The sequence below is a fragment of the Centropristis striata genome, chromosome 1, assembly GCF_030273125.1.
Source record: "Centropristis striata isolate RG_2023a ecotype Rhode Island chromosome 1, C.striata_1.0, whole genome shotgun sequence".
NCBI lineage: Eukaryota > Metazoa > Chordata > Actinopteri > Perciformes > Serranidae > Centropristis > Centropristis striata.
Genome location: NC_081517.1, coordinates 2,981,968 through 3,000,743, shown reverse-complemented (window position 1 = coordinate 3,000,743; position 18,776 = coordinate 2,981,968). Strand labels below are relative to the sequence as shown.

The 18,776-nt window shown below is 35.3% G+C and overlaps 2 protein-coding genes across 3 annotated transcripts; one reads left to right on the top strand and one right to left on the bottom strand.

Annotated features, from left to right (window-relative positions):
• Positions 1-210: 210 nt before the first annotated feature.
• On the top strand, positions 211-3,718 carry atp5md (ATP synthase membrane subunit k). Its single transcript, XM_059353110.1, has 4 exons — positions 211-288; positions 2,541-2,645; positions 3,392-3,485; positions 3,591-3,718. The coding sequence occupies exons 2-3, from the start codon at positions 2,559-2,561 to the stop codon at positions 3,479-3,481; spliced, it is 177 nt and encodes a 58-aa protein (XP_059209093.1). The 5' UTR covers positions 211-288; positions 2,541-2,558; the 3' UTR covers positions 3,482-3,485; positions 3,591-3,718.
• taf5 (TAF5 RNA polymerase II, TATA box binding protein (TBP)-associated factor) lies at positions 3,708-17,917 on the bottom strand. Of its 2 annotated transcripts, XM_059353310.1 has the most exons (12): positions 17,380-17,917; positions 13,593-13,607; positions 13,026-13,294; positions 11,230-11,545; positions 9,911-10,074; positions 9,501-9,636; positions 8,261-8,381; positions 8,046-8,175; positions 6,936-7,100; positions 5,945-6,122; positions 5,670-5,847; positions 3,708-4,291 (listed from the first exon to the last, which is right to left on the bottom strand). In XM_059353310.1, the coding sequence occupies exons 1-12, from the start codon at positions 17,788-17,790 to the stop codon at positions 4,077-4,079; spliced, it is 2,298 nt and encodes a 765-aa protein (XP_059209293.1). In that variant the 5' UTR covers positions 17,791-17,917; the 3' UTR covers positions 3,708-4,076. The 2 variants fall into 2 exon arrangements, with proteins under 2 accessions (XP_059209293.1, XP_059209211.1); XM_059353228.1 differs by lacking the exon at positions 13,593-13,607 and having other exon boundaries at positions 13,026-13,254; positions 17,385-17,916.
• Between the last annotated feature and the right edge of the window lie 859 nt (positions 17,918-18,776).

The following is an 18,776-nucleotide window of genomic DNA, read 5'->3' as shown; positions in this document are numbered from 1 at the left end:
CGTCCAATCACAGAGACGAAAAAAATGATTGACACCGTTGTAAGCCAATCAGTGGTCAGAGATTTTAGCGACATTATTTTAGACCAATAGTAACACACTTTGGGATTGGGATTGACACCGTTGTAAACCAATCAGTGGTCAGAGATTTTCGCGACATTATTTTGGACCAATAGTAACACACTTTGGGATTGCTTTGAGGTGGGCGGGACTTCCTGTTGAGTTTAGCATTGCGGCCTCTGCTGAAGGGCACTTGTCTCATTCTGTTTGCACCAGGGTCGAGTCTAAAAGGTAAGTCATTTCACATTTGGAGACAAATTAACCAATTTACTTTTGTTTTACTAATACCGAGCAGTACAGGTGTTTTATCTGTTAACGCCTGTGTGACAATGTACGATTTCACCAACGTTAGCAGTCTGAATGTTAAACTAACTAAGGTTAGCTAGCTGGAGGCTAACCTTGGAAGCTAACGCTAACAGAGTACAGAGTGTGCTATAACAAGCTATATGCACCTACTGACCGATGAAAGTCAGGCTTAATATAATGCACATTATTAGTGCATTTGTCAACCATAATATTAGTAAAGTGGGTTAACTTGCCAGTAAAAATACACGGCACTATTGAGTTAAAACTTATGAGCTAGCTAACTATAGCTAGCATAGTTCTGATTATTGTAGTATTGCCAGCAAAATATATAGTCAACAATAAGATCAAAGAAATTTCTTTCAAAATAATTCACAGAATCCACCCCACAAAAATGTTTCTTCAACGTTTTTAAAAAGATTTAGATTTGAATTGCTTTTTTTTTGTGAAGGACACCCTGAAAGTATTTTTCATTTATTTTGGTCTTGCCCTTTTTCGTCTAAGTTCTGGAAAGATATTTGTAACTTCCTTTTTTTTTCAATTGAACCTAATTTGTCCCTTTGTTTTGAAAATATACTGTTTGGTTTCACTGACTTCCCATACAAAAAAAAAAAATCAATATTACATTATAAATCTAATTATACTATTAGCAAAATATCACATACATAAATCTCGATACACAAAAAAAATCCCCTCTTTTCTATATTTATAAGTGAAACCAAGCAGTATATTAATTCTATTAAAGACTCTACTAATTTGAAAGCTGCTAAAACTCTGAATATTTGTAATTTTTATAATATTTTTGTATGACAACCTCTTTATGATTTATTGAAACCCCCTGGCGACGTTCTGATGTATTTTTTTGTATTACACCCCACCCAACTGCCTTAATAAAGTTTATTAAAAAAAAAAAAATTATTGTAGTAGCATGTCAAATCAACAGCCATTCAATTTGTACACTCTTATGTAATAACTAGTCATTTCAGTAGCTAGTTTACAATTGCAGGACAGTTTATATTGCATACGGCGTGCTAAAATAAAATGCTTCTTGAAGGATATTAGAAACATTAACGTGCCTCAGTTTGCCAAAACTCCTTCCTGTCAAGCAACAACATGCAATAATTTAATTCTGTGCTGTCTCAGTAAAACCAAGTTTTAAATGTTTTTTTTTTCATTATATATTTAATTGTAGTTATTTCTCAATTAACATAATAATACTAGCTTCCCAGGGCCCAAGGTGACATCTTCTAGTCAATGTCTTGCTTTGTCTGACCAGCAGTCCAAAAGATAAACAAGTTTCTATCATATCAGATTACAAAGTGACTCAACAGGATGTTAATGACATAAAATCTTGACAATTTTCTAGTCTACTAAAAGTTTCAAAATTCCAGATTTTGTTATATGTAGCGTTTCTCAATGTTGTCACCACCCCTGAATTGTAAACTTCAAAACAATACCAGAATTAAAAATAATGTCAGCTTTTTCTGCAAAAAGGGGAAAAAAAAGGATGTTTGTGCAGAGTGCTTGTGCAAAAAGTCACTGAACACATACTAACACATTGTATAATGGTTATTGACATGAAGTAAATGAAATGCTTTCCGCGTTTAATTTGATGATTAAAATTAACAGCAGGATTGGCAGGGACAGTAATTTGACCACATGGCCTTAGTGTTGTACATTCCAGAAAATATCAAACTAAATATAACGTACTGTATTTTCAAAAAATATTTTGAAATGTGGACAGCTGTCTTCACATAAATCCAATGATCTTTTGGTCTTCATGACTCAAGACTTCATAGACTACCAATGGCATACCTTCAGTGCTGTGTAAAAATTGTATAAATTGAAAAGTGAATTGAATTGTGATCCAAAAATCGAGCCTATAATGTAAAATTTTGACAGCCAAATTATTTAATGTTATAGCTTGTCGGCCTACCCATTTTTTATGTTGTAATAATTGCCTTCAGTATTATTTCTTGGGTTGAAAATCTGATTGTAGATCTGGTTTTTATAACTTAGGTACTTCCGATACTATTTAATCTATAGTTGATGGAGAACATATAATTTAAACACATGGAAATGAAAAAGCTTCAATGTAATAATACAATCTCACTGTTCCTAAGGTCAAGAATACATTTAATATATTCTGTTATTAATAATCATTATTCTCCTTCTTATAGGACCATTAACAATCCATCATGGGAGGACATGACGCCGGAAGCCAGCACCAGTTCACTGGATTCGCCAAATACTTCAATGCATACACAATCACCGGAAGGAGGAATGTGAGTTGTGTGGAACTTAAAGGAACACTCCACCGTTTTTTCATATTAAAACATGTTATTCGGTCAAGTAAGACGAGTTGATACAGACCTCTTGCGTCTCAATGCGTGCACTCAATCGCCCTGGCGTGCGGCGCCACTTGGCTAGCACTTAGCTTAGCCCAGTTCATTCATTAGGATCCAAACAGATGGACAGTTAGAAGCGACCAAACTCCTCCACGTTTTCCCTATTTAAATACAGCTACACGAGTAGTTAAACCACCAAGTATGGCGACACAAAATAAAACGTGGCGCTTTTCTAAGCGGATAAAAAGGATAACTATAATGTATGGCAGAATAGCACTTGGGAGCACTTCGACTCGGCGCAGTAGTATCATCAGTCCTGAGGGGAGAAGATTTTTCAGGAGTGATGATATTACTGGTCGTTTAACTACTCGTGTAGCTGTATTTAAATAGGGAAAACGTGGAGGAGTTTGGTCGCTTCTAACTGTCCATCTGTTTGGATCCTAATGAATGAACTGGGCTAAGCTAAGTGCTAGCCAAGTGGTGCCGCGCGCCAGGGCGATTGAGTGCACGCATTGAGACGCAAGAGGTCTGTATCAACTCGTCTTACTTGACCGAATAACATGTTTTAATATGAAAAAACGGTGGAGTGTTCCTTTAACTTTAAATAAACTGCATTTTCACCAGTGAAACTGCAGGCTAAAGTCGCCATGTCTCTGAATTTCTCCCCTTTTTTTCCCCTTCAGTGTGTTTTGGCCACATATGGCAGTATAGTAGCCATTTGCCTTTTCTTCAAATTGAAGCCCAAGAAACAGGCAGCCATCGCAGACAAGTGATCATGTGAGTGCATTTAAATCTCTCTATCCTATTTGTTTACAAATCCACTGTACTCCAGGAAAGTATCGCTCCGTTCAGTAAAGTAAAACCCTTATTGTCTCCTTACAGGCGTCTTTTCTGACCATCATTTCCAACAGCTGGGGGTGGAGAAAGCAGCTGGACATGCTTGCAATAAAATGTGCGTTTGGTTTCCCATGTTAATAAAGAACATTTATGCTCAAAACATAGAAAACATGTTTGTTTTTATTTACAGTGTCCACCAGTATAAAATACTATGATACAGAGATATCAGCCACATGTTGAACAAAGCATGGCAGTGATTTAAAAAAAGAAAGAAGAAAAAAAAAGTCCTCAATCAACAATGGCACTTGGCATGGCGCGGGGTTATCTGCAATAGATCAGCCTGATTTGTGGGAGTCTGCTCACCTAATTATCTTCATTCACAGATAGATTCTGACCAGAGGTGATTGTTGACAATACAGTTTTGTTTCCAAATACGCCACACACCTTTTCAGATACTCGTGCAGCCTGGAGATCAGACGTTTGCTGCATTTCAAGCTTGTATAATTTATCTTTTCATAATTTAGTAATGTCTCAGGGATTGTAGGCCCCAGCGGACAGCAGCAGGTTCCTGCGGGTGAAGTGAAGGTGGATAACGGGTGTGGATTTTGATAAGTAGGTGCCTAACAGAAGCTCCTGGGAGTTATCTTGTAGATGGACGTGTCCTGTAGCTGCTGTGAAATCATCCGTCTCCAAATCATCAAATGCTTTCTGGGCGTCCCACAGACGAGCCGTGTGGTCCATTGAGCCTAGAATCACATGAATCAAGGTTATTGCAAGTTTATCTGCAGAAAAAAAAGGAATGAATCTATGTATTTTAGTGTTTATTCCTGTTTTATTTATTTTATTGTCTCTTGTTCTGTTTGTTTATGTACAGCACTTTGTTGCAGCAGTGGTTGTTTTAAAGTGCTTTACAAATAAAGTTGAGTTGAGAAACTCCAATCAAATCTGTACGTGAATCAAGGTTATAGTAGTTTTGGATTTTTCATTAGTTTTAATTTCGTTGTGAATTTTTGTTTTCAAATTCGTTAGTTTTAGTTAGTTTTTAGAGTGAGTTTTCTAGTTTTAGTTTAGTTTTTAGCTTTTGAAAATGCTTAGTTTTAGTTTAGTTTTTATTAGTTTTAGTGTTAGTTTTAGTTTTTTTGTAATGGGCAATTCGTTGGGTGCGAGATTCAAAGTGATCATAATAAATTTTGCCTTTATTTCCTTTGGTTTATCATCTCAGCCCCAATAAGGTTATTAACTGTTATAGTCCAGTCTCAGTAAACATATTTACCATGTGTTGCATGTTCAAATAGAAACACTGAATTATGAATGAAAAAAGTTGACAAAAACAAAAACTAAGGACATTTTCACTATAATTTGTTAGTTGTGTAACCACAAAACACAGTTTCAGTTAGTTATCGTTTTTGTAAAAACTCTAGTTTTTATTTTTATTTCAGTTAACGAAAATGTTTTTTCAATTCTAGTTTTCATTATTTCATTAGTTTTCGTTAACTATAATAACCTTGATGTGAATCATTAAAAATATACCGATAAAGACTTCATGGGTATGCTAGTTTGTAGCTCTATCGTTCTCCAAAACAGATCTTAAGTTCTTAAGTCCACAAGGTTCCCAGTCATCACATATACAGGGTTACAGGGTTTTTTAGCAGTGGTCAAATTCAAGCATTATTAAGGTAAATTTTCAAGCTTTTCCAGTATCTTCCACCTGTTGTAAATTGCATGTTTTAGATGAGTAATTACATACTAAAAGGGCAGATTTCACTGAACCATAGCAACAGAGATGGTGTTACACTTTTAGGAGGAACGGTCTTCATTTCAGATAGGCTTAGATAAAAGTCTTTATCTAAGCTGTCTTTGATCAAATACTGGAGATGTTTGCCTTCAGGGCTTACAGCCAGAAAGCTCCAGAAACCTAAAGTAAATGTTACTAATCTTATATTAAATTGTCTTATTACTTTCAGTTGATAATGTGTTAATGCGTCTAGCTGATGGCCAAATTACATTCCAAATATTGGCACAACCTTCATTTGGAACTATTTCTGGACCACATGGGGATATCTTGATTGAGGGTTTATAAATGGTCATTCAAGTTCATTGCAAGAAATGTTATATGTCACCCACCGGAGGCAAGGATCTCTCCGTCTCTGCTGAAGCGGAGGGAGTAGATAGTATCTGTGTGGCCTTTCAGCTCTCCGATCATCAGCCCGTGGCCGATGTCCCATAGAAGAACTCTGCTGTCAGTCGCTCCTGAAGCCAAGAACTTTCCATTGGGAGAAAAAGCCAGCGCGTGGATCGGACCCTGGAAGATAAAGAGTAAAAAGACTGGCTCAGTCTCTATGCTAGCAGGTTGAATCTGTGAATCTCAAAGATCTTCACATCCTGGTGACTCATCTGACCTTGTGACCGGTGAAGATGCGGACACAGTTTCCGGTCAGGACGTCCCAGAGCCGGATGGTGCGATCAGAAGACCCTGTGGCCACATAATTGGAGTTTGGGTGGAAGCGGGTGCAAGTGACGTCAGCGAGGTGACCAGAAAACATTCGGAGAGGCTGGTAGTGATCCGTCGCCCACAGACTGGAAGAGAAAGAACAACACAGAACAATGAGACGGCTGCGTCTCAGCAGTTTGCTTTCCTCTGAATATAGTCAGGCGGCTTAGGACCAGATTTGAGAAGAAAGGGGACACGCCGGACAAAAGCACCAACATTTTTCCACTATTTATCACCATAGGTTTCAATTTTTGGTAGGAGCCACTTCATCAAGATTACGGATCGGAGATGGCAGCCATATAAAGTCTATGAGAAACAATAAATCTTCCAAGTCACTCAGAAGGTCAATCTTAGTGTCAAAATCTACATTTTCTGGGTCAAGGAATCATTTATAGCTATTGAGAATATCACTAGATGACTCACTGTAAATAATGTGTTGATCAAGATCTGTCATGAGATGAAAGCGTTCCCTCGATTTTTTTGAGCAGTGTACATTGCAGCTAATCCTCACTCTCCCGTGAACATAGATTCAAAACATTTTCAACTCAGGATTCCCTGCTGCAGCACTTGAAGACCTACCAGTCTGGGTGAAAATGAGCATATCTATTTGATCAAATAATCATCTAGTGATGTTCTCAATAGCTTTAAATGATTTCTTGACCCAGAAAATGTAGATTTTGACACCCAGATTGACCTTCTAAGTGGCTTGGAAGATATAGCGTTTCTCATAGACTTTATATGGATGCCATCTCCGATCCGCAATCTTGATGAAGTGGCTCCTACCAAAAATTTAAACCTATGGTGATAGAGAGCATGTGGAAAAAATGTGGTGCTTTTGTCCGGCGTGTCTCCTTTATTTAGCTAAGCCGCCTGACTAATATGGAAGGACGAGTTCTTACCGGGCGACTCTGTCATGTCCCCCGGAGATAAAGTAGTACCCGTGTGGGGAAAAGTGGGTGTCCCACACTGGGTAGTTGTGGCCTTTGTAGGCCACCAGACAAGTAAATGTTTGGAGACTCCACAGTCTGACGGTCCCGTCTTCTGAACTGGACAACAAGTAGTTTCTGAAAGCGAGAAGGTAAACAGGAATCATCTTAATAATAATAATAATGATACATTGAATTTATTAGCTCCTTTCTAACACTCAAGGACACTGTACGATAGTTTAACCCTCTGGAGTCCAAGAAAGCGCCAGAGAACGACTTTTTCATGAAGTAAACACAAAGCAGCATGGAGCCCTGCTGTCAGCTTGTCTCTAAAGTTTGGGCTTTTCTAGAAGTTTCCATGTCCCATTTAGTGCGTCAAAAAAAACAACAACACCTCGACCAAGTGTAAAGTGTTATTTTCCCTTTTTTGCAGATATTTTCAAATTCTGCAGTGTGCATTCAGCATTTTAATGTAATCTTTTATGTTTAATGTTTTTATTGTGATTTTTGTGTATTTTAATGTGTTTTTTGTGTGTTTTTGTATATTTTGTGTTTTTTGTAATTTTTTGTAGGTTTTTATATGTGTTTTTATATGTGCTTTTTGTCATATTTTGTGTGTTTTTTGCAATTTTTTGTGTGTTTTTTTTAAAAAAATGTATTTGTAATGTATGTGTGTTTTTGTGTATTTTGAATGCCTTTTTATGTGTTTTTTTGTAAAAAAAAATAAATAAAAAAAAAAAGTTTTTGTGTGTTATTTTGTGAAGGTTTTTGTGTGTTTTTGGTGTGTGTTTTGTGTTCAAAATGTTGATCCAGTAAGTCAAAATGAAAAAATGATCAGGTCATATAGGTGAGGCTGTGTTGAAAAAAAACAGAATGAAAACAAGACACAAGAAATAAAACAAAACAAAGAGAGCGGTGCGGTTTCAGAAAAACAATAAAACAAAAAAAGAAAAAGTGCAGTCAACCAAACGGAGTAAGCTAGTTGGAACAGATGTTGGTTGCACATGAAGAAGTGACTTTTTAAATACACAGGCTGACTAAAATAATGTAAGCCACAAAAATAAACAATGAAATGATTGCTACCTGTCGGGGCTGAAGCTGATGCCGTACACTGGGCCGCTGTGTCCGTAGAGGATCTTTGACTCGCTGGCCGTCTTCTCGTCCATGATCCTCTCCAGCACATCGTCTGACTCTTTGTCGATCAGATTCAAGTCTTGAGAGAGAGAAAATAAGTACATTAGTGTTATAAACCATCAGAATAACATGGAGCCAGGTAAATCACTGGTGTTCACTCGTACCTGCTGCAGACTTGACCTTGCGGAGCTTCTTGGGTGTGACGCTCCACACTCTTACTGTGGAGTCAGCGAAGCCTCCTGCGATCAGGCTGGAGTCGTCTGTGAAGTCCACTGCTGTCAGACCCTACAGGACGTAAAGGGACAATAATTAGAACTGACGCCCCTGTAGTTTGCAATTAACCATCCACTCTCTAAGGCAGAGGTGTCAAACAAGAGAGGCAATACCAAATTATTATAATAATAATAATAATACTACATTTTATTTGTAAAGCACGTTTCATACAGAAATCTCATAGTGCTACAGAAACCAGAAACAAGAAAGAGAAAACTCATTAAAATCAGCAGTAGATAAAAAAGAGACACGGGTAATAAAGTACATTATGCAGAGACAATAAAAACATCTAGGGACAACCTAAAAATGCCTCCCTGAACAGAAAAGTTTTAAGCCCTTTTTTAAAGGTGTCCACAGACTGGTATTATTATTATATTATATTATTATTATTATTATTATTAGAAGCAGCTTTTAGTGTTTATGCACCAAATCTCTGGAACAAACTCCCAGAGAACTTGAGGTCTGCTGCAACTCTCAGCTCTTTTAAATCAAGTCTGAAGACTTTTCTGTTTCCATTTTAACCTGTAATGTTTATTCATTCGCTCTTAAATGTTTTATTCATTCACTTTTTTTTTTTTTTTAAATTCGCTTTTAAATGTCTTCTAATGTGTTTTATGTATTTTAATCTTGCCCCGTGTGTTTTTTGGTCATTTTGCGTCTTTTTTTTGGTCATTTTGTGTATTTTTTTGTTATTTTGTGTCTTTTTTGGTCATTTTGTGTCTTTTTGTTGGTCATTTTGTGTCTTCTTTGGTCATTTATGTCTTTTTTTGGTCATTTTGTGTCTTTCTTGGTCATTTTGTGTCTTTTTTCGGTCATTTTGTGTCTTTTTTTGATCACTTTGTTCAAAAACAAAGTTTTTGGTCATTTTGTGTCTTTGTTTGGTCATTTTGTGTATTTTTTGGTCATTTTGTGTCTTTTTTTGGTCATTTTGTGTCTTTTTTTGTCATTTTATGTCTTTTTTGGTCATTTTGTGTCTTTATTTGGTCATTTTGTGTCTTTTCTTTGGTCATTTTGTGCCTTTTTTTGGTGATTTGTGCCTTTTCTTTGGTCTTTGGCATATTAAATTGGGGGTCGCGACTCAAAAAGGTTGAGAACTACTGATCTAAGGCTTGCTATGTGAAGAGTTTTTACCTGGTAAGCATTGAGGAAAGTGTAGAAGCAGATGGAGGGCAGGTTCTCTGGTCCCAGGCGGATCCTCTTCGTGGCCTCCTTCATGTACATGATCTTGTCCAGCTTGTCTGAATCCTTTAGTTCTGGGAGAGGAATCCTGGACAAGAGAACATCAACTGTCACTGACTGATCCACAAACAGCGTCAGGATTTTTAAAAAGAGCTTGCAGTGTGTAATTAAATAAAAATATAAAATATAACAGTCTTTTTTTTTTTTTTTTTTTACACAATATGGCAGCCATTTATGGATTATTATACTAAATATAACCCCATGAAAAATTAACAAATGTAAATTTTGGAAAACTTGTATTATTAATATTTAAATCTTTTTTATTTGTAAACCTTATTTTTGTTTTGATATTTGATTTGTACCTAGTCTGTGAAGGTGCATTAGGATCCTGCTTCTTGCTCTTGGAGCCCATGCTGTCCTTTTTAGGTTTCTTCTTCTTTGGTTTTCCCTCCTCGTTCTCCGCCTCCTCGTCCTCGTCATCAAGAGGAAGCTCAATTTCCGGTTCCTTCAGCAGTCCATAGTAAACCTGATGGAGTCATGATAAAACAGCAAACATATATTATTATTTTTATTATATTATATTGTATATAAATATATGTTATATATGTTTTTGTGCACATTTTCTTTATACGTTAATGATTAAGTGGTGGCTGGCTGTCTGTTGCTTCTGTTTTGTTTTATCTGTTTGTTTACTTTTATTTATTTATTTTTTCCTCTGTTGGGTTTTTTCTATGTTTCTTGTACTGTATGTGTCTGTATATATATATGTGCCAAAACTTTGCATAAATAAAATTTACAAAAAAAAAGACAAACAGCAAACATATCAGAGTTGTTTTAAAAAACATGACAAGACAAAGAATTATGTCACCTAGGGCTGGGCGATATATCAATATAAAAGATATATCAATATATTTTTAAATGTGATATGGAATTAGGCCATATCGCATATATCGATATAGTTCAATTTTATTTAATTTTTTTTATATATAAGTGCTGCCCTTACTAGGGTTTGTCATATTTAGTTCTTTTGTAATGCTAATTATTATTTTCTCATATAAATGTATTTATTTCAGAAAAAGATTGGCCTATTTTATTTCATAGGCTATTTTTATTTAAGATATTTTTTATTTAAATGTTTTATTTTGTTGCCACTGTTTTTAAATTATTTTATGTTTTGTTGTACAGTGACCTTGGGTGTTTTGAAAGGCGCTTAAAAAATAAAATGTATTATTATGGAGTTTTGATTTTTTTTTTTAGGTTTCGGTTTTAGGTTTATTTTATTTGCACAGTTAGAATTACATAAAATGACAAAGATAACATATAATGTAAAGTGCAGGGAGAGGCAGAAAACCCAGATGGGCTAATTTAAAGCCTCCACCTAAAATTTCATAGTTATTAGAAAGTAATAAACTGATAATAGAAAAAACAAATGTATAACATCAACAAGTTATAATGACAATAACAAAAACAATTAAAAACAAAAATGAACATGTTAAAAAGTGTATTTGTGTGTGAATTAGATCATATTTGAATGTGACTAAACATTTATTCTCACGCGATAAAAGTATCAGGATATATTTCTTATATCGATATTCAGCCTAAATATACGGGGATATGACTTTTGGTGCGTATTGCCCAGCCCTAATGTCACCATGGCAACATGTTGGTGTATGACTCATACCTTGGCCTTGTTGGCCTCTCTCTTGGCCTCTCCTGCCAGGCTGCCAGACATGGCGTCAATCTGGCTCTTGCTGCGCGGCATGCCATCGAAGATGTCGATGTAGAGGTGCTCCTGGATGATGTTCCAGATCTGGTTGTTCTGGCGCTCCTGCAGGTGTCTCTTCAGCAGCTGGTAAGAGTCCCGGGAGATCCGCAGGACGAACTTGCTGGTGCGGAAGTCCAGCAGGGTCTCGTTGCCCCTCATGTGCTCCCGCTTGGACAGGCTGGACAAAACACGCAGGTCGTCCTCGTAGTAACACTCTTGATCGCCACTGTACCTGAGACACAGAGAAACAAAAGAAAGAGTGTTTATCACCCAATAATAATAATAATAATAATAACTTTATTTATATAGCACCTTTCAAAAGCAAGTTACAAGGTGCTGTACAACAGGAATAAAACATATCAAATACAATTTACTGACAACAACAAAATAAAACAACAAGAAGAAATTACATTAAAAAAATAAAAGCAATGGTGAGCCTAGGTTGTTTTTTTTTTTGTTTTTTTTGTATTGTTTTTCCTTACTATAAGTATAAGTATTATTGTTATTGCAATGCATACAGTGTCCTACATGTTTTGTTTTGTTTTTGTTTGTTGTTTCTATTTTGTTTTTTGGGGGGGGGGGGGTTAAGTCATACAAAAAACAAAAAATGATGTGAGCATTAGTCCAAGTTTTCTTTTGTGAATGTTGTATTTTTGTACATGTCCTGTACTATCAGCGCTCAATAAAAATAATTGTCAAAATGTAAAATGTAAAATTCAAAATCACCACTCACAACAAGGTAATCATACAACAGTAATAAAAGGAAATTAAGAGAAGGCCAATCGATAAAAGTGAGTTTTTAAAAGAGATTTAAAAGAAGCCACTGAGATCGCCGGGCAGCTACTTCATCCTGTGGGGTCTATTATTTGTTTGACGTTCCGAGGTCATGTAAAACCAAAGATATGATCGTTTTAATTTGATATTACAAAATTATTTATTCAAGTGTAAAAGTAGGATGGGACGAGGCAGGCGTGGCGTTTTGCAAAAATTGGGGAAAAAGGGGTCTAATCATCTCACACTCCTCCTATAAATAAACATGTTTTTATGGTAATTTTGTGTATGGTTTTGTTATATTTGAATTTTACTTGTATATGTTCATATCTGCAACCTTTGTTTACATTTTTTAGGTCCGAAACAGTTCATTGAGCATATTTGTGGTTTTTATTGTCTTAAATAGTATAATTTTATTTCAGATTTCATGATTTTTGTGTATTTTTGGGCTCAGCATGTTAATAAAGTGGGTTAAAGTGAAAAAAATAATTGTCAGATCATGTTGGAGTTGTGCTGAGAAAATACCAAATACCAAACATGGGTATAGTAAATATTATATGGTATATAAAGAGCAGATAGGCTCAGACCCCAGAGGGTCAAAGTCAAAGTTTATTTATAGAGCACATTAAAAAAAAAAAAACCTCAGTTGACCAAAGTGCTGTACAGTTATTAAAATAGAATAAATCATGCACAAATAAGTATAAATAAAAACAATGAAAACAATAAAATACTAAAAACAGTAAAACAATAAAATAAAATAGTAATAAAAACTCAGTCCAAAACAGAGTTAGAGATAAAAAAAGACAAATAAAAGGGTAAAAAAAGTTTAAAGAAATCCAAGGATTCTTGCCTAGCTGGGACTGAACGCCAAGGAGAATAAATAGGTTTTTAATAATGAGGTTAAACAAAGTCAAAAATATGCAATGTGCAACAAAACTTACTTTTCAAAGAAGGCCTTGGCCTCACTTTCATGATTGTTGTACACCAGTTCCAAATACATGTGCACAAACAGCGGGTAGAAGACCTGGGACAGCTCCGCTCGGTGACAGTCCAGAACCGATTCTATGAACTTCTTCAGGCCGTTGTAGTAAACCTGGTAGAGCGCCGGGTCGCCCTGCTGGCTGTAGGCCGACAGAACCACGTTAACGTCCGGCTGATCCTCGCCAACAGCTGCAGAAGAAGAAGAAGACGTCAGAATGAGACGAGCATTCTGTTAAAAACAATATCGCAATAGCCTTTTTTTGTGTCATTTAGGTAAAGAATAAAGGCATTGTAGAACCTGATAATGTAATAACTTCCCGATAATGTAATAAAGTGCATTTCCCAATAATGTAATACACTTTTTTTACCAATAATGTAATAAAGTATTACATTAATGGGAGGTTATTACATTATCAGGTTAGCCTTCATTTAGCAAGTCCTGATAATGTAATAATTCCCCAATATTGTAATAATTTAACAGCAGACCACCCATTACTTGGGTTCAAGTGGTGATACTGTGTATCAACTCTAGCTCCAGAGCTCTAGCGCCACCAACAGGTCAAAGTTGAATGTTTATTCACTTTTGACCCGTTCATCTGTTTTTCACAAACGAGGTATCCATGACAACCGAATGATTCAACAGCTTCTTGAAATCAAAAGGTGCTTGGTGTTATACTTTATTACATTATTGGTAAAAAGTGTATTACATTATTGGGAAATGCACTTTATTACATTATCGGGAAGTTATTACATTATCAGGTTTTATTACATTTTCAATGGACTCAAGTGCAGATTTTTATTACATTATTGGGGTTATTACATTATCGGGAATTTATTACATTATCAGGTTCTACATGCCTTATAACTTAATATTTAAAATTGAGGGATGGTATGACAACTAAGCCAGCTCCATGATAACTTAGAAAAATTCAAATGTTGATTTGGACCAAAGTTGAGTATGTCAGTCATTTTTCACATTGTTATTACAAGCATGTCTTGTAGGCACTTTTTTGCATTAAATTTGAAGTTTTGCATGTTCCTCCCACAGTCCAAAAACATGCAGTTTAGATTTAATTAGTGACTCTAAATTGCCCATAGGAGTGAATGGTTCTGTCTCTATGTTCTGTCTAGTTAGTTTAGTTACACTTACACTGAAGTGCATTTTGGAACTTGAATGAAAGCAAGTGGGTGAAAAGTTACTTTTTTAACCTCTCAAACACAGAGATTTCTTGCTTTTCTCTGTTTTACGTCATGTAATTGAATATTTTGGGGGTTTTGTTCAGCAAAAGAAGACATCTCCTTGGACTTTGAGCAAATGTGATGGAATTTTTAAGTATTTTGTGACATTTTATGGACCAAATTATTATTTAATTAATCCAAAAAGTTATCATTTGTTGCAGCCCCCAAAGCTCTTCAATAATAGTAGTAATAAGTAAACATTTCCCTGTGAGGTGCAGTGGAGTTGAAGTATGAAGCAGCACGAAAAGGGAATACTCAAATTAGGGCTGGGTGATATATCGATACATTTTTAAATGTGATATAGAATTAGACCATATATAGAGCATGTATAGTTCTTTTTTTTCTTTCTTTAGATATAAATGCTTTACTAGGGTTTGTCATATTTAGTTCTTCTGTTTTTTATTACAGAAAAAGACTGGACTATTTTATTTCATAGGTTATTTTTATTTAAGATATTTTTTTAATTTAAATGTGCACTTTACGGAGCTCTGATTTAAAGAAAAGGTACTCCTGTTGTTATGCAGTATTTATGTTCACTTTAAAAAAGAAAGTTGCAAAAAAACTACTTGTGACATGTCATATTTGGCTTTGACTTTGACTGAACATTTGCTCTCACTTGGCAATAAAAATATTGGGATATATATCGTATATCGATATCGTTTTTGCCTAAATCATCTCCTCATAGCCACCTATGGTAAAATCTCCTACATCCTCAGTTGATCAGATCATGTGATTTTACCCCTTTAACATAATGGCCTATGTCAAGTGTGTGACTTAAGCGGATTTATTATGCCTAAGTCGAAATAAAATGTGACTTAGGCAATTTTTTTAACATGCCTTTGTGACTTAAGCAAGATATGGTAACACTTTATTTTGAAGGTGTCTACATAAGAGTGACATGAGTGTGTCATAAACATGACATGGGGATGTGTCATGAACATTAATGACACTTTGAAGTAACATTTATGCTCATGATACTTGTCATGTCATGTTTCTGACAGGCTTGTGTGACTCTTATGTAGACACCTTCAAAATAAAGTGTTACCATATCTTGCTTAAGTCACAAAGGCATGTTCAAAAAATTGCATTGGGACCAGTGCTCGGTGCGATTGCCCCTTGGCCCTAATTAAAAACAAAAATGAACATGTAAGAAAAAAGTGCATTTGTGTGTGAATTAGATCATATTTGGCTTTGACTGAACATTTGTTCTCACGCGATAAAAGTATCAGGATATATATCGTATATCGATATTCAGCCTAAATATATCAGGATATGACTTTGGGATGTGTCATGAACATTAATGACACTTTGAAGTAACATTAGTGCTCATGATACTTGTCATGTCATGTTTCTGACAGGCTTGTGTGACTCTTATGTAGACACCTTCAAAATAAAGTGTTACCATATCTTGCTTAAGTCACAAAGGCATGTTTAAAAAATTGTCATTTATTTCTCTTATGTTACATAATGTACACACAGTGTTATTACTATGCCAATAGCCATCCTTTGTTACATCATTTTTGAGTGAAATGATCAATAAATGTCATATGTTACACTTTTAGTGAAGTTTTTTGTGTTTCCTGCAAAACTAGAAAAAATGAGTTAGCCGGTTATTTTAACACGGTGACGATATTCAGCCTAAATATATCGGGATATGAATTTTGGATAGGGGTGTGCCATATCGTATCGTTCACAATAATATCGGTATATTTTTTTATGGTTAAAAAAAATGCACATCATGATATTGGCAACATTCGTACTTCTTGATGTAGTGGCGTAAGGCTAACAATTAAAGTTGTTTTAATCACAAAAAGCCACTTAGTCTCTGTCGCTAAACACATGCAGCTTTCAAAATAAGAGCACGGTGTGTTAACAGAATCCACCACAGAACTTACAAGAAGACTGTCAAAATAAGATGCCTTAAATAAAACATACAAGAACCTTTATTCTCCTTTACAAAATGTCATTAAAATACGCCCCCGAAACCCCTAAATGGTTATTTTTATTACTTGCTCATACTGAAGAGTCAAGAGTAATTTTTTTTGTATTTGGAAACTGTTGAGATTTGCACTTCACACTACATTTTAGATTTATATTTATTTATACAGACTAAAAAAAATATATATATTGTGATATTCTTTTAGGGCCATATCGCCCACCCCTAATTTTGGTCCATATCGTCCAGCCCTAACTCAAATACAGTACTACTAGTACTTCTAAACTGTACTCTAGTACAGTATTTCAGTAAATAGCAGTTACTTAGTTACAGTTCACCATTGGTTTTGCATGGGGGAAGAACTTCTAGGTGATGTTACATTGACAGGAAACGGCTGGATTCAGCATGAAGCAGCGGTTCACAATAAAAAAAAAAAACCGGAGCTTGTAATAACCATTAATTAACAAGTAATAAGGCCCTTGTAAGTCCTTACAAGATGCTTATTAACATTATTGTGTGTTTATAAGCTTATATAAGTGTTAATAATGGCATTACAAACACCCATGACCCACCCATTATGTCTTTGCCATGCCTTTATTAATCTTATTTTGTTTGCCTATTGATATTAAAATATACTTAATTGCTCATCTATTATAAGTCTCTATTATAAGGCTCTGTCTCCACTGTGTTAAAGTGTTCATGTGTTAATGTGTTTTAGTCCTTTTGGTCATTTAATTTCTTTTTTTGGTCATTTTGTGTTGGTTTTTTTTGTCATTTTATGTCTTTTTTTGTCATTTCATGTCTTTTTTTGGTCATTTTGTGTCTTTTGGTGGTCATTTTGTGTCTTTTTTTTGGTCATTTTGTGCCTTTTTTGGTGATTTGTGTCCTTTTTTGGTCATTTTGTGTCTTTTTTTGGTAATTTTGTGTCTTTTTTTTTGGTAATTTTGTGTCTTTTTTTGGTCATTTTGTGTCTTTTTTTTGGTCATTTTGTGTCTTTTTTTTGTCAATTATACCATTATAGAATTTTTGGTAACGCTTTATATTAAGGTCCTTGTAATAACCATTAATTAACAAGTAATAAGGCCCTTGTAAGTCCTTACAAGATGCTTATTAACATTAGCCAAGCCAAGTTGTGATACTGGACCTTTAGTTGGCGCCGGGACCGGAGCGGAGGCTGAGCTGGTCACCCGGCTGAGCAGAGAGCTCGCATCCCCGCCGCCGCCGTCTCCGTCCGCCGCCTGCCCGGAGCCTGCCCCGGAGGAATCCCCCGCCTTTAGTTCAAGTGAATCCTCCGGTAATCCCGCTTCGCGACGCAAAATTTCGACGGACTCGGTCAGTTTGTTCTTTCGGAGGAACTGCAGGACTGCCAGCAGGGTCTGCTGGTCCTCCGGGGCTCCCGCCGCCGGTTTGTTGCCCCCAGCCGGAGCGCTGGAGCCGGGGGACGTAGAGAGCAACCGTCCGTCGGTTGCATTATTATTTCCGCAGCCATCGTTTGATGGTTCTGTTTTTATGTCTTTCTCTTCCACCAGACCACCTTGTACGGCCGCCATTTTAAAAATGAATTGCGCATGTGCGAGGTTTAAAAACGGGAAACACTATTCGTTTAAATCCGGTCATCTGATTGGTCCTCATGATGAAACGTCATCATGTGTAAAGCAGAAGTCCCGCCTTCCTCCCCATTAAGTCAATGGAAAGTGGCCTGTTGCATAGATAGATAGATACATAGATAGATAGATAGATAGATAGATAGATAGATAGATAGATAGATCTGAGCTCTACAATCTGACTGGATTATAAACTATCTTCTACTTTATTTCATAAACAGATATTTAATTTCAGTCAAAAAATGATCTCTTATTTTATTGTTGTTATTACATTTTTTTATCTTTCATATCAATTCCATTTGTATTTATTTTATCTAATTTTTATAGCTTTTATTTGTATTATTATTTATTTATTATAGCTTTTAAATACATTTTTTCATTATTTTTTTCTTCTTGTTTTGCCTTTTTTCTAATCCTTTAATCTATTTTTTTATTGAATTCACTACTATTACCCTTTTTTTTTAATTCTATTTAATTACTTTTACTTTTAGTTGTTTTTGGCTTTTTCTGTGGTTTTTACAGTTTTTACAGACTTTGTCTGTAAAGTAGTGTAGATAGATAGATAGATAGATAGATAGATAGATAGATAGATAGATAGATAGATAGATAGATAGATTACTTTATTCATCCCTGAAGGGAATGTTATCACAGCAGTCCGGTATTCAAGTACAATAAAATACAATAGAATAAAATACTGAGGTAGCATAAATAAAAACAACAATAGAAAAAAACACAGAATAGAACAAGAACACTTAAGAAGTTAAAAAAAAAACATCAGTTGGTAGGATGGTTGGCAAGATGATGGTAATAATTAAACTGGTGATATGATGGCAACAATGCTATATAATAGTGACTAGACGGTATATAATAATAATAATAATAGTACAGTATATAATATAATATATATAATATAATATGTAATAATAGATAAT

Bases quoted from the DNA above. Each gene is read 5' to 3' on its own strand.
- taf5 (XM_059353310.1), bottom strand. From the start codon at position 17,790: ATGGCGGCCGTACAAGGTGGTCTGGTGGAAGAGAAAGACATAAAAACA. The intron at 9,637-9,910 runs GTACAAATCAAA...TCTCTTGTCCAG, and splicing joins AATGCACCTTCACAGACTAG to GATTCCTCTCCCAGAACTAA. The intron at 8,176-8,260 runs GTACGAGTGAAC...CTCTCTCTCAAG, and splicing joins CAAGGTCAAGTCTGCAGCAG to ACTTGAATCTGATCGACAAA.
- atp5md (XM_059353110.1), top strand. From the start codon at position 2,559: ATGGGAGGACATGACGCCGGAAGCCAGCACCAGTTCACTGGATTCGCC. The intron at 2,646-3,391 runs GTGAGTTGTGTG...TTTCCCCTTCAG, and splicing joins CAATCACCGGAAGGAGGAAT to TGTGTTTTGGCCACATATGG.